Consider the following 16,486-nt stretch of genomic DNA (forward strand, 5'->3'; position numbering starts at 1 on the left):
TGGAGTTACACCAGGGGCCATATGTATCAAGCGTTTCAGAGTAAGAATGCTGATCAAGGATCTACAAGGCTAAACTTATCCTAAATCAGCACTCCTACTCTGAGATGTTTGATAAGGTCCCTGAAATATAGCTGTAAACTGTGCAAAGGCAGAAATCTGGGGTCCTAGCAGTACAGGCAAGAGCACCACGTGCTGTAACGATACTGAAGTCCTGCAATGGACTAGTGCCATAGCATTGAATAGAACTGCAATGGTCCATTGCCTACAATTTGCGTACACTTACAAGCAAGCTAATGGGTATCCAGGCTCTGTCGCAGCCGGCCGCGACCGGGAGACTCAGCGCAGCGTCGTCCAGGGTAGGGGAGGGAATGGCCGGCAGGGATGTAGCTCCGTTGATAGAGCATGGCGTTTGCAACGCCAGGGTTGTGGGTTCGATTCCCACGGGGGGCCAGTATAAAAAAAAAAAGATGTATTCACTAACTGTAAGTCGCTCTGGATAAGAGCGTCTGCTAAATGACTAAAATGTAAATGTAAATGTATTAGAATAATATAATTAAACTGCTTAAGCTACTACCAGGAATTCACACATTTACAAGTACAAAGCATCCGACAGCAGAAAATCCTCCCAATACAAATAGCTTCATTGCAATGGAAATATACTGGGGTCACCCTAATTGCACAGATCAAATATCATCCAATTAGCTATTTACATGTAGAGTTAACATACTTATTACATTTGTGTGGATGCACTATGAAATGTAGACGGGGCAAAAGGCCTGCCAATGATTGAATTTACAAAATGTGTGAAACTTCACAAGAGCGACTACAGCAAATGTCTAATAGAGGAAGCCAGGTTATCCATCCTCGCCCAAATACACTTAGCCAGTCATTTCAACCTTGTCACCAGACAACTTTATCTGGTTTATACACAGCATTGCATTATTGTGGTGTTATTTACATTGTAGTCATTTAGCAGACGCTCTTATCTAGAGCAATTAGGGTTAAGTGCGTTGCTCAAGGGCACATTGACATATTTTTCACCTAGTCAGCTCAGGGATTGCAACCAGCAACCTTTCGTTACTGACCCTATGCTCTTAACCACTAGGCCAGCGTTTCCCAAACTCGGTCCTCGGGACCCCAAGTCAAATCAGACATCGAGTACAACATACAATGTGTGTAGTTCACAATAGCAAGCCGAACTAAACGAATGGACACTGACAGCATTGCAAATGCTGCAGAATTTAGATGAGTTGGATGGAGGATCAGATAGAGCTGGAAATCAACGTTGCTGATGAAGTCTTCATCTGATACTGATGTTGACTTCAAGCCTCCGATGCCTGAGCCTCGCCACAGAAAATGCAGAACAGAGCCAACAGAGGGTGATCCCAACTGCCACGATGAGACAGGAGTCTGGGAGGGATGGCATGGTTTGGGTAGAAAAGAGTGACTAGTTTGTGACATGGATGTGTAAAAAGCATGGATGTGGAGTCATTTTGCTCTGATAGGTATGGGGTGGACTTTTTCCGAGAGACCATGCCACGTAACCGCTTCAGAGAGATTATGTGACACCTGCGGCAAGTGCACACAAAACAAGGCCCATGAAAACTGTGCCGTGCAACCGATTTGTTTGTGCTGTGTGCTGACTGTGGACCCAAAGCATAAAGAGAAGACGAGATTGATTAATGCATAAAGGCACGTGTATAAGGACACAATACAGTGCTTGATACAAGCAACTTTTTATATCTTGTCATGAATATATTTCCACGAATATTTATACAATTCATCCTTTACAATTGTTCATGCACTGGTGCTTTTGTTTAGGAATACATCAAATAATTTCACCTGTGCACCTGGCTGGTTATATTCTTCTTATTTTTTATTTTTTTGTTGTTGTTTCTACTTTGTCAAAAGAAGCTGTAACTGGACTTTAATTACTATAACTATTAGAATCTACAAATAAAGTTGATCAAATGGATTACACTGTTTTTATTGTAAGGGAAATGAAAATCGGCCAAAGGCCTACGTTTTTTCTACGACTTTGTAGAATTTTACAAAACAGAATTAAGGATATAGCTAAACAAAAAACTTTTTTTTTAATGGATACATTTCCACATTATTTCTTAATTAATCCTTTATAATAGTTTATGCACTATTTATCAAGCGTTGGCGCTTATGTTTGCTGCACCTTGCGCACGGGTTGATATGCATCTGATACATATGCTAAAGTGGACACCCGGCAATGTTGTCTAGCGGGACTTATGGGCTGAAAGGCCAGGCTGTTCTAGTGTTAATGCTTAAAAAGACTTCAGCACAATAAAATGTTCACATGTATAAGGAAATGTTTAAAATTCACAATTCAGAATGTCTACCACAGTGGCAAGTGCCAGAAAGATAAATCCTGCTACAAATCTTCTGGGATACTGTCCTTGGGTGAATGTTGCTATTTGCTTTATCAAATAATGAGCCCTTTTCTCACAGAGCTCTGCCATGCTGTTTAAATGAGAGGAGTCAACTCAGATTGGACTTCTACATGACGTAAAAGTTCTAGTTGGGTTTTGCCCCTCACACTTTACAGTGCTTCATACCAAAACGTGCTTTTACACTGCTTATACCATGTTCACAGGATTATTTTTCAATTCACTTGAACCCAGAGAGAATTCTAAGTAACCACATTTGTCTGGCGAAATATTAAGAATATTTGAACTTATCACCTTTGTCGAAAATGGAGGGAAGAAAAGGGAGCAAACAATTGAATCAAATTTTTAAAGCATCTGTAAAAAAAAAAAATACCACTTGGTAAATCTCATTCAGGTACAAGTGGGAGAATAAACTGTCAATGCATACGAAGAGAACCAACATAACTCTCCCCTCATCAAAGTGCTTGTAATCCTTCTAAATATTCAAACACATGCGATGCGTGCGCAACTGTGGAGCAAGCAGGCTTAGAATCGAAGGATTGTTGACAACATGTCAACTATATTTCCTCTACAAATTTTTAGTGAACATTTTTTTTAAATGCACAATGAGCACTTCTCTCAAATACATCGTTATAGTTGTTGGTTAGCTAGCTAGCGAATGTGTCATATTAGCATAGACATGACAAGAGTCAAAACAAGACATGGTATTAAGGCCAGGACGATACCAGTATCGAGATATTTTTTCCATGGCAAAAATGACAACACGAAGCAGACCAAACTTTTTGATCCTTAAAAACCTGCTGCATGTAAAATATTGTGTGCTATAGCTTGGAAAATAAATGTGACTCTAGATGACAACATAATTATGTTTGTTTCCAACATTAAGGCTGTTTTCCTAAATAATTTAATTCCACTTCGTGGTTTGTTTCCTTGCCACAATACTAACGAGTATTGCGAGGCCCTACATGATATCAATAACAAGATATGAGCTGAAACGAGCCACCTATGATTCCCCACATGGCAGCTTCTTGTCATAGTTGCTAGCTATCTGACTATCCAGAATCATAACGCACAGACTTCTGCCCTATCGACTCGCGCACATCGTTCATGACATTGTCACATCGTTCGTGACGTCGTCAGCTAACCTGTCTATATGCAAATCAACACAGACAGACCATGAATTGGCCATCTGTTGACCAGCACTAACTGTTGGTTTCCAAGCATCAACAGTGAATCACGTGCTGTACGCCTAATTATCCCATTATCCAAAATAATACATTGAGAAGATTGAAATACTGCTTTGTGGACATGTGAAATTAATGTAGGAGAATATAACACATTAGATCTGGTAAAAGATAATTGGCGCCCCCCCTTGGTTTGTGCTGTGGTGGAGACCTCTGTGGGCTATACTCGGCCTTGTCTCAGGATTGTAAGTTGGTGGTTGAGGATATCCCTCTAGTGGTGCGGGGGCTGTGCTTTGGCAGAGTGGGTGGGGTTATATCCTTCCTGTTTGGCCCTGTCCGGGGGTTTCTTCGGATGGGGCCACAGTGTCTCCGGACCGCTCCTGTCTCAGCCTCCAGTATTTATGCTGCAGTAGCTTATGTGTCGGGGGGCTGGGGTTAGTTGGTTATACCTGGAGTACTTCTCCTGTCTTATCCAGTGTCCTGTGTGAATTTAAGTATGCTCTCTCTAATTCTCTCGTTCTCTCTTTCTCTCTGAGAACCTGAGCCCTAGGACCATACGTCAGGACTACCGGGCATGATGACACCTTGCTGTCCCCAGTCCGCCTGGCCTTGCTGCTATTCCAGTTTCAACTGTTCTGCCTGCGGTTACGAAACCCCTACCTGTCCCAGACCTGCTGTTTTCAACTCTTAATGATCGGCTATGAAAAGCCAACTGAGAGACCTGAGCCCTAGGACCATACGTCGGGACTACCGGCCGTGGTGACTCCTTGCTGTCCCCAGTCCGCCTGGCCTTGCTGCTATTCCAGTTTCAACTGTTCTGCCTGCGGTTATGGAACCCCTACCTGTCCCAGACCTGCTGTTTTCAACTCTTAATGATCGGCTATGAAAAGCCAACTGAGATTTATTCCTGATTATTATTTGACCATGCTTGTCACTTATGAACATTTTTGAACATCTTGGCATGGTTCTGTTATAATCTCCACCCGGCACAGCCAGAAGAGGACTGGCCACCCCTCATAGCCTGGTTCCTCTCTAGGTTTCTTCCTAGGTTTTCGCCTTTCTAGGGAGTTTTTCCTAGCCACCGTGCTTCTACACCTGCATTACTAGCTGTTTGGGGTTTTAGGCTGGGTTTCTGTACAGCACTTCGAGATATTAGCTGATGTAAGAAGGGCTATATAAAATAAAATTGATTGATTGATTGATAATACAAAAAAAAAAAAAAAACACATGTTTTGTTTGTATTATCTTTTACCAGATCTAATGTGTTATAAAAATGTATCAATTGACCAATTCGGCACATTTGGTCAGACTTGATACAAAATAGTCCAGTATTGCAATGCTTCACTGGATCAATCTGAAACTTTGCAACACACTCCCAGGAATGCAAGAGAAAGGCCACAATATAATATTGCAGTTTAGGTGCAATTTAGATTCTGGCCACTAGATGGCAGCAGTCTGTGTGCAAAGTTTCAGATTGATCCAGTGAAGCATTGCAATACTGGACTATTTTGTATCAAGTCTGCCCAAATGTGCCGAATTGGTCAATTTATACATTTTCAAGTACATAACTATAGAGAACATACAAAAATGATGTGGTAATACAAAATGTAAGTTTACACACTCCCAGGAATGTCATACATGATGGATCATTAGCTTATACACTAACTTTCACACATCTAGATGGCCGGGCGGGGTGGGTGTGGAGCCAGAGACAGCAGGGGTTCAAACTGTCGAACCCAGATCCTACATGAATATAAAAATTGATTTTATTAACTATGCTACATTTTATCTCTGGGACCCTTAGGATGACAAATCAGAGCAAGATTACTGAATGTAAGTAGATTATTTACCTTCAGAGGTGAATGTATCAAACCAGTTGCCATGATACGTTTTTTGTTGTTGTGCACTCTCCTCAAACAATAGCATGGTCTTTTTTCACTGTAATAGCTACTGTAAATTGGACAGTGCAGTTAGACTAACAAGAATTTAAGCTTTCTGCCCATATAAGACATGTCTATGTACTGGAAAGCTTGCTGTTACTTACAACAGTCATGCTAATCACATTAGCGCACGTTAGCTCAACCGTCCCGTATACGGAACACCGATCCCATAGAGGTTAAAGCAACGCATTGGATTCGACAACACTTCCGGTAGTTATTCACCCCAACGCTAGGCATGACATTTTCATGGAATCCAATGTGCCAGACACACCTATTTGAACATGGCAGGTGACCCAATTACTGAGCTGAAACAATTAACCACTTCCGTCAGCTGGACCAATAGAAAACAAGAAACACTTAATAATGAACACATGACTGCAATTGGTTGAATATTATGGAAAATACTGTATCTAGAAACTGGAATGTTTGGTAAATGACTAAATAAAATAAGGAAATACGAACACAACTTGCTCTATAAATAATTAGAATAAATACACTTTAAAATGAATGTCTTTAGTGAAGGCCACTCCTTCACACGCACATACCGTAAAAGCCTCCCACAGATTCAAACACATGCTATACTGCAAATCAACACAACAGAAGACACAGAGACCTTGAAATGGTCATAATTTGTTGACCAGCACGAGCTGTTGCTTTCCAGACATCATTAGTGAATCATATAGTGGTACGCATATCTAGCCTGGTCCCCGATCTGTTTGTGCTGTTTAGAAAATTCCTATGGTCATTGTCACGCCAGTGTTTGTCAAGACAGCACAAACAGATCTGGGACCAGGCTAACACATAGCCAGTAGGATACTGGTTAATTTGGCCTATTCCCTACATAGTGCACTAGTTTTGACCAGAGCCCTATGGGCCTGTCAAAAGTAGTGCACTATATAGGGAAAATGGTGGCATTTGGGACTCAAACTCAATGCTGTTGTTTATCTCAGGGCCCAGAGCAGCCAAAGGGTGAAGCCTCTTCCCAGCATATAACCCTTGGTTCCTCTGTAATCAGCAAATCGCTGGGTGTGTCCGCATTTCTCCCACCACTAATTTCATTTCTCAGGCCACAGAGAGCTAGGCTAAACCTCAGCGCGGAGGAAACTCCACTCGGCTGCGCTCTGTCCTAGATTACAGAGATTGATAGAAACTGAATGGTTTCGAAGGGAAATTACACATGATTTTCATGTAAGAGCAGTTATGACAGAGACAATGGTGATTCACATTGTTGCACATGGGGGATGGAACACTAACACTGAAAAATATGTAGAATTAAACAGACTTGCCAATCCCAACCAGGTCATTATTGAAATAAAAATGCTTACTAACAGGCAAAATAAAGGGTAAAGGCCCACCTCAGAGGAAGTTGCCACACCTATTTCGAGTAATTCCTGTCCTAGAGCATATAGGTTCCACCTCGAAAATTGACGCAGGCTGCTAATACATATTTAGCAATTGGGGCTGGGAACATTGTGGTGATTTCCACATGTCGCAGGGAAATAACAACAAATAGGGTACTGACTGACAGTGTCAGTGTAACTAGCTAGCATGCTAACCTTAGCTAGCTAATGAAAGTTATGTGAGTACCATTTCAGTTAAGACAGGCAGAAAAAGACTACCCGCCTACCTATCAAGAAATTAGTCTCAGCTAAACCGTGCCTATACAAACTATTGACATGTTGAGGGCTGACGTTTGTCTGACTCTTGCCGTTTGATAATTCCAGTGAAACTGTGTCGGATTCCAGACATCATTAATATTTGGACATGCACACGGACATGATCAAATAGCTATATTCTTTATTCTCTCTGTTATCATTTCAGCAAGCTGGCTAGCTATACGCTGAGTGTACAAAACATTAGGAACACCTGCTCTTTCCATGACATAGACTGACCAGGTGAATCAAGGTGAAAGCTATGATCCCTTATTGATGTCACTTGTTAAATCCACTTCAATTAGTGTAGATGAAGCGGAGGAGACAGGTTAAAGAAGGACTTTTAAGCCTTGAGACAATTGAGACATGGATTGCATATGTGTGCCAATTAGAGGGTGAATGGGCAAGACAAAAAATGTAAGTGCCTTTGAACAGAGTATGGTAGTAGGTGCCAGGCGCACCGGTTTGAGTGTGTCAAGAACTGCAACGCTGCTGGGTTTTTCATGCTCAACAGTTTCCCGCGCACAAGGGTGTCGAAAGCATTCAACAGGGATGCTTGAGGCTCTTCTGAGCACAAAAGGGGGTGCAAATCAATATTAGGAAGGTGTTCCTAATGTTTTGTACACTCAGCATATAAGCTCCATTAATATCAATAGCATAACTATTGAAGCAATGGGCGAGTTAATTTTGCATGGCCCGGTGCCCCGGGTCGGTGGAGATTTGTCTTTAGGATCAATGGAATGGTCGAAAATGAGCAAACCCTGCACACCCGGGGCACCGGGCCATGCAAAACGAATTTTCCTAAAATGGGGGGTGCGGGGTTCTAAAATGCAATCATGTCACGCAATTTTACAATTCATAAAATTGTCATATACTTTTTCTTTTTTTCGTGTTCGTGAGAGTCTCATCTTTCCATAGAGGGGTCATAATAGTTTGTAGGCTAAACGATACAGAAGTTTTCGGGATGTCTCATGGTCTGACAAACACTGCTCTAGCTCTGTCACCTTTCACCGGAGATGCATAATAATAATATGCCATTTAGCAGACGCTTTAACCAAAGCGACTTACAGTCATGTGCGCATACATTTTTACGTATGGGTTGTCCCGGGGATCGAACCCACTACCCTAGCGTTACAAGCGCCATGCTCTACCAATTGAGCTACAGAGGACCACATCTCTAGCTTATACTGATGGTTTTTGATGGGGATGTTTTTATTGTGCTAATTAGATTTTTGAGGGGGCGCGGACATCGACTCTAGGGGTTAAATACAAATAGTACATAGCCATACAATATGACATGCCATAATGTCGTACCACGTACCGTAACAAACTATACTACCATCATCATACAATAGAACTTTGCTTAGAATTAGATTGTCTGTTATACTCATTTTAATTATATGGGGTAATGTTACTGTACCGTCTGCAGCAGCACAGCACTGGGTATCCCATTCCAGTCTCTGTGTCCATCTCGCTGCCCTCCTCACTAGGGAGAAAATCCTTCTGCTCTCTCAGGAACCTCTGCAGGTCTGTCATGGGGAAACCATTCTTCTGGTAGTTCTGTCGGTAGGGTAGAATAAAAGTACTATGAGACAACTGAATTCACATTGGGGGGAATTCCGACCCGAGTTAAGCATGCGTAAATGGAACGTACAGTGCCTTCAAAAGGTATTCACACCCCTTGACTTTTTCCACATTTCGTTGTGTTACAGCCTGAATTTAAAATGGATTAAATATAGATTTTTTTTGTCACTGGCTTACACACAATACCCCATAATGTAAAAGTGGAATTATATTTTTAGAAATGTTTACAAGTTAATTACAAATGAAAAGCTGAAATGTCTTGAGTCATTAAGTATTCAATCGCGTTGAAATGGCAAGCTTAAATAAGTTCAAGAGTAGAAATGTGCTTAACAAGTCACATAATAAGTTGCATGGACTCACTCTGTGTGCAATAATAGTGTTTAACATGATTTTTTAATGACTACCACATCTCTGTACCCCACACATACAATCATTTCTTCATGTATTTTTTTCCTTCGGGTATGTTGGTTAGGGGCAGTGAATTTCAAACACAGATTCAACCACAAAGACCAGAGAGGTTTTCCAATGCCTCACAAATAAGGGTACCCATTGGTAGATGGGTAAAAAAAAAGCTGACTTTAAATAGCCCGTTGGGCATGGTGAAGTTATTAATTACACTTTGGATGGTGCATCAATACATCCAGTCACTACAAAGATAGAGGCGTCCTTCCTAACTCAGTTGCCGGAGAATAAGGAAACCACTCAGGGATTTCACCATGAGGCCAATGGTGACTTTAAAACAGTTACAGGGTTTAATGGCTGTGATAGGAGAAAACTGACCTAATTGACAGTGAAAAGAAGCAAGCCTGTACAGAATAAAATTATTCCAAAACATGCGTCCTGTTTGCAATAAGGCACTAAAGTAAAACTGCAAAGAAATTGGCAAAGAAATGTACTTTATATCCTGAATACAAAGTCTTATGTTTGGGGCAAATCCAAAACAACACATTACTGAGTACTACTTTCCATATGTTCAAACATAGTGTTGGCTGCATCATGTTATGGGTATGCTTGTCATCGTTAAGGACTGGGGAGTTTTTCAGGATAAAAAATGTATGGAATGGAGCTAAGCACATGCAAAATCCTAGAGGCAAACTTTGTTCAGTCTGCTTTCCACCAGACACTGGGAGATTAATTCACCTTTCAGCAGGACAATAACCTAAAACACAAGTGTTCCTGAGTGGCCCAGTTACAGTTTTGACTTAAAATCGGCTTGAAAATCTATAGCAAGACATGAAAATGGCTGTCTAGCAATGATCAAAACCAACTTGACAGAGCTTGAAGAATTTTAAAAAGAATAATGTGCAAATATTGTACAATCCAGGTGTGCAAAGCTATTAGAGACTTACCCAGAAAGACTCACAGCTGTAATTACTGCCAAAGGTGATTCTAACATGTATTGAGTCATGCGTTTGAATACTTATCTAATCAAGATACAGTATATTAGTGTTCTATTTTTTTTTATTACAAATGTTAGAATTATTCTTCCACTTTGACATTAGACTATTTTTTGTAGATTGTTGACAAGAAAAAGACAATTAAACCCATTTTAATTCCACTTTGTAACACAAAATGTGGAAAAAGTCAAGATGTGTGAATACTTCCTGAAGGCACTGTAATTGCCTTTTTAATTCACTTTTCTGTCTACGCATATTCTGACCTTGAACTTAAGCAAGCATGCTATTCACCCGCTATTCATTTGAGGTGAAGATCAAATACATTAAGGTGTTGCGTAGGTGTGTCTACAGATACGTCGTATTCTGACCTTGACTTAATTCCCTCATAATTCCACCACCTTTACACACGATGAAACAATAAGGTCGAGCAACCTGTGGACTACATCTACTTTATTTTTCCCGATAGAAGTAACACTCCATGCACTGTAATTTACAACTTGATAAGAGCGATTGATAAGAGCTACGTAAATGAGTAAGTCGTTTGCATAAGGGGATTGTAAATATAAATGACAATTGTTTAGATCTATTTTACCTTATGATCGCTGGAGACAAATGTGAAACCAGTGATATGGCAGCAAACTGAAGCCTATCAACATATTACCTCTTCCACAGTGAAGTTTATGAAATGCTGGCCTTACACCAAATGAAATTTGGAGACCCAAGCTATAGGCTTCTGTAGCCATATGCAAATGACAGTATAGCGCCAAATCTACCGAGTTGATTTATGATTTCTAGAATGTTTTAATTATATGCCCAGACTTTTCAGTAAAAAAAAAAAAAAATTGGTATCGATATTAAGGTGTGCTTAATATTTCGTACACAGTGTACGTAGCAGTTTAAACCTGGAGGCTGGCGCACGGTTCACGACGACTGGACCGTTGTCATCACAGTTCCATGATTAGTGAGGATTATTAGGGAAGATTTATAGGACTACTGTTCAACCCCTATTGTACACTTTTCTCACCTTCCAATATTTCAATGATATGGCAACTTTCAGGATGAATCAAACAACTTTATTTTTGATTCACCAATTTATTTTGAACGTGAATGCTCTCCAAACCCATTTAAAAATGTTTTATTCATAAATACTTTCCTAACCCTAATAATATAAAAGATCAGAGTTTCTTTTAATCTACCAATTAGTGCTGAAAAGGAGATGAATATGCATGTATTTACATAGCTTTCTTTCATTGATCCCTAATATTCTGAATCGTTTTCTTCATGTATTATAGTGAGTCTCTCGACAAATTTCAAATTAAAAGGTACACCAAATTTAAAGGGTTAGCTTTAGATGAATGTACTGAAACCCCTATTGAATGAAAACTCCATGAGAAAATCTGTTGGCAAGCAAGTGGGAGGGTTTTCAGCGGTTTAATAAAATTAGTCCAGCGCGGCAAGGTAAACATGCCTGCAAAGCCCGTTTTGCACCTGTATAAGGTAAATCTGAATACCAACTACTGAGAAGTGCATAGGAAAAGCGTGCGTAGGAAAGGCGTACATTTACTAAGTCTGAATCGGGCCCATAGAAAAAACATAAAAGTCTGAATATCAAATAATGCCATAATGGACAAAATCTCTAATTCCAATTCCGATTCCAATTCCATTAACACATGAAAGGGTCCTCAGTTGATTAATCTTTCAATGTATGTTGTTGCTTATTATCATCACACATAATGTACAATATGTGTTCATGTACCATTTTGTTTTGAAGGGGCACTGATGGCTACATTCAATACCTTTGAATGAATAATGTGTAATAATGTGCCGTGCCCCTCATTTTCACTAGCCATTAAAACATCTCTGATATGGACCGTTGACACATGTAACCATCCTCAAATCTCAATTAGCTGTTTTTGGACAGTAGTTATAGATTTGGGGTGATATTGTCTGGGATATACACCTGATACCTAGGTCTGTGGGTCATGATCATCAAGGCACACCTTAGAAAAATGTTTCCAAATGTTTTGCAACGGATTACAAAATTAACGTTCCTTATTGGGCAAGTTCAGATAGTACCTCCCCATTTCACTCCGTTTCAGATCATTGTCTTCCATTTTGTGCCAACTGAACACGACCCAGCACATGTATGACTGAGTACCTTGATGGTGTCGTAGGCGTCTGTGATGAGGGCGATGAAGAGCGAGAGCACCATATAGATGAAGAGGGAAATGAAGGAGTAGATGTAGACGCGGCTGAACAGCCACACCAGGCTGTTTTTGTCCTTCAGCTGTGCGAAGGTGGTGTACATGTCGTCACCGTTGACCAGCGAGAACAGGCACTCGGCCACCCGACTCAGGCCCTCAAACTGAGATGAAGTGGGAAAAAGAGAAGGGCGTAGGGGGAGGAGAAAGAAAGCAAGAGATGAGAGAGAGAAAGAGAGAGAGAGAGAGAGGGGAGGGGAGCAAGTACAGAGTGAGAGAGGGCTCACTACAAACAAAGAGCGATAGCATCTAAGCACTCAGACAGACAGTATAGATCTAGGTAGGGTAGGGGACGTGTGGGAGGGCAGCTCTAACATCCCTTGTTTATTGCAGATGGTAAACAATGTCTAAATGAGTTGATGTTATGGGGACTTCCCTGGCTGCAGTGTATGGTTGTGTCCCAAAAGGCACCCTATTTCCTACATAATGCACTACTTTTGACCAGGGCCCATCGTTGTCCAGGGTAGGGGAGGGAATGGCCGGCAGGGATGTAGCTCAGTTGATAGAGCATGGCGTTTGCAACGCCTGGGTTTTGGGTTCGATTCCCACAGGGGGTATGAAAGAAAATTATGTATGTACTAACTGTAAGTCGCTCTGGATAAGAGCGTCTGCTAAATGACTTAAATTTTATGAATACATAAAAAAATATATTCATAAAAAAATGAATTTGATTCCATGTTGCGTTTATATTTTTGTTCAGTATATTAACTACTGTGTCAGCAAACTAACTATCCACTACCCTAACCTTAACCCTTACCCCAACCCTAAACCTAATCCCCTGAACCTAACCCTAATCCCAGCAAAGTGTTGCATGCAAATTGCTATTGATAGTTTGAACTACTAACTATGTGTAGACCATCTATAGGAGACAATCCAAATAAAGTGGGGCTGTGTAGTCTGATACAGGTTAAAGTTAGCTTGAGGATTCTGCAGTCCACCATGTGAGCTCTTGTTTACAACTGCAATGTTTCTCGTCTTCCGTAAATAATTTTTCTTGGAACGGAACGATCACTAAATACACTTGTGCCCTTCCTTGCTAGTATTTAGGTTTAAGTAAACTAGAGAACCAACAACAAACAGCAACATGTATACATACTGCCATCTTGTGGTTGTAAATGGATAACAACACATCAAATTGTATGGCTACAGCGTAAACATGAAGCCTATTTACATTACTAGCGCTTGACTTTGGCCGGTACACACTGATACAGAGGACCATCACTTTTAGTTGTGTACAGTTCAGGAAATGGCTCTAAGATATGAAGCCCGGTACTGTAGAATTAAAATGAGTATCGGCATTGCCATTCCCAGTCAGTACCTTTTCATGGTAAGGGCCAAGTACGATCCAGCCACAAAAGGTGTACCCCAGGTAGATCATGCCAGCACAGCAACAGAAGCGGATCACATTGGGGAAGGCAGTCTTCATGGTCAGGATGAGCACCTGGAACACACACACACACACACACACACACATATGTGTTCAGGCATGTGCACACGGTGCACACACACACTCTGCGTAAAATCTGTGTTTAATCAGTGTTTAAGATAGTGTTCCATTAGTGTTCCATTAGTTGATGAATCATCCTTGTTTTTAACCACTTTCGTTAGGTATAGATGTATTTTCCAATGTATTTTTTATGTAAGTCTGAGTTTGCATATGGCCGAACAGGACTAGTCTATTCATACTGGATAATTATCTTTGAATGCACTAAATAAATAAAATGTATTTGATCAAACTTACGTTGTACTTCTGGAAGTAGCCCAGGTACCTGATCACTCCCACCCACACCATCAGCGTAGAAGTCCCCAGAAAGATGCTGCACACATCATAGCTGGTAAGACTCTAGACGGGAGAGAGGAGTTCATTTTCCTTATACCAACTGGGGGTAAATGGTTAACATGCAGGTCATAAAAATCTGACTCGAAAGTCAAACTCAGGTTAGAGTAAATAGTCCCTGGGAGTTTTACAATGTCTAGATTCAACCATCTTGCTCCAAAGTCCACAGCCCATTGATTCTGTGCCCAGGCAATGGGGAGTTTTTAGTTCTCAACCTCTCTTCTAGAGTTATTTTTATTTCTCAATTTCTTCTGTATTATCAAAGGGTAATTGACTAGGTTTAAATGGCAACCCATTTCTTCCACATGTTCAAAACTAATATGATAGATAGGAAGATTTTATGATTAGACATCAATACTTTATTGCCATTATTAAATATGTAAAATCTTGCAGTAAGCAGGAGAATTCAAATACATTTCCAAAAACAAATTCAACATATTTTGTAAAACATACAAATAAATGTGTATCAGCTAAAACTCCTTCAAAGAGTTTGAACATTTGACTTGAGAATTACCTTTGCTTGTATTTCCATCTTCAATATGGATCCTACTATGGCCATAGCATCACTGACAATCACCAAAACATACCAGCCATTTAAAAACTCCTTTTGGTCAGTCTCGCATACCCTGTGATTATAATTCTCGCGGAAGAACCTGGAAAATCTCTGGAAAAAAAGGGAATAAATTCATGAGGCCAGGAATTGAAAGATCAGTGTATACTGTAATAAGCCACACAAATGGTTATAATAGCTCATCTTATGAAGTTTTCATAAAACTGGCAACATGTCACAAGCAAGTCCATGTAACTTTTGACCGCATTTATAATGAATACTATAGGATGCACATTGTCATGGTGAAATTGTGAGTGACACTTCTGGAGACTCACATACACAGAAAGAGACCGAGGGCTCTATTTTCGGGTGGCGCTAATAAGGCGGAAGTGTCCAACGCAAAACTGGCTCACTGGCATTTTACGCCCCTTACGCCAGTTTCGGCAATTTACCTACAGTGAGGGAAAAAAGTATTTGATCCCCTGCTGATTTTGTACGTTTGCCCACTGACAAAGACATGATCAGTCTATAATTTTAATGGTAGGTTTATTTGAACAGTGAGAGACAGAATAACAACAAAGAAATCCAGAAAAACGCATGTCAAAAATGTTATAAATTGATTTGCATTTTAATGAGGGAAATAAGTATTTGACCCCTCTGCAAAACATGACTTAGTACTTGGTTGCAAAACCCTTGTTGGCAATCACAGGGGTCAGACGTTTCTTGTAGTTGGCCACCAGGTTTGCACACATCTCAGGAGGGATTTTGTCCCACTACTCTTTGCAGATCTTCTCCAAGTCATTAAGGTTTCGAGGCTGACGTTTGGCAACTCGAACCTTCAGCTCCCTCCACAGATTTTCTATGGTATTAATGTCTGGAGACCTTAATGTGCTTCTTCTTGAGCCACTCCTTTGTTGCCTTGGCTGTGTGTTTTGGGTCATTGTCATGCTGGAATACCCATCCACGGCCCATTTTCAATGCCCTGGCTGAGGGAAGGAGGTTCTCACCCAAGATTTGACGGTACATGGCGCCGTCCATCGTCCCTTTGATGCGGTGAAGTTGTCCTGTCCCCTTAGCAGAAAAACACCCCCAAAGCATAATGTTTCCACCTCCATGTTTGACGGAGGGGATGGTGTTCTTGGGGTCATAGGCAGCATTCCTCCTCCTCCAAACACGGCGAGTTGAGTTGATGCCAAAGAGCTCGATTTTGGTCTCATCTGACCACAACTCTTTCACCCAGTTCTCCTCTGAATCATTCAGATGTTCATTGGCAAACTTCAGACGGGCCTGTATATGTGCTTTCTTGAGCAGGGGGACCTTGCGGGCGCTGCAGGATTTCAGTCCTTCACGGCGTAGTGTGTTACCAATTGTTTTCTTGGTGACTATGGTCCCAGCTGCCTTGAGATCATTGACAAGATCCTCCTGTGTAGTTCTGGTCTGATTCCTCACCGTTCTCATGATCATTGCAACTCCACGAGGTGAGATCTTGCATGGAGCCCCAGGCCGAGGCAGATTGACAGTTCTTTTGTGTTTCTTCCATTTGCGAATAATCGCACCAACTGTTGTCACCTTCTCACCAAGCTGCTTGGCAATGGTCTTGTAGCCCATTCCAGCCTTGTGTAGGTCTACAATCTTGTCCCTGACGTCCTTGGAGAGCTCTTTGG

The 16,486-nt window shown here is 41.0% G+C and overlaps 1 protein-coding gene across 5 annotated transcripts in view; it reads right to left on the reverse strand.

The window, feature by feature from the left end:
• Nucleotides 1-16,486, reverse strand: part of mcoln2 (mucolipin TRP cation channel 2) — a 105,025-nt gene that overhangs the window by 14,273 nt on the left and 74,266 nt on the right. For 4 of the 5 annotated variants that reach the window (XM_084162967.1, XM_084162966.1, XM_084162965.1 and 1 more), the window contains 5 exons: nucleotides 14,787-14,936; nucleotides 14,177-14,278; nucleotides 13,754-13,876; nucleotides 12,333-12,539; nucleotides 8,614-8,753 (listed from right to left, as the gene is read on the reverse strand). In XM_084162967.1, coding sequence (XP_084019093.1) covers nucleotides 8,614-8,753; nucleotides 12,333-12,539; nucleotides 13,754-13,876; nucleotides 14,177-14,278; nucleotides 14,787-14,936 — 722 coding nt within the window. The remainder of the gene's footprint in view (nucleotides 1-8,613; nucleotides 8,754-12,332; nucleotides 12,540-13,753; nucleotides 13,877-14,176; nucleotides 14,279-14,786; nucleotides 14,937-16,486) is intronic. The other variant, XM_084162968.1, reaches the window with a different exon arrangement.

This window comes from Coregonus lavaretus (genome assembly GCF_964263955.1).
Source record: "Coregonus lavaretus genome assembly, chromosome: 6".
Lineage (NCBI taxonomy): Eukaryota > Metazoa > Chordata > Actinopteri > Salmoniformes > Salmonidae > Coregonus > Coregonus lavaretus.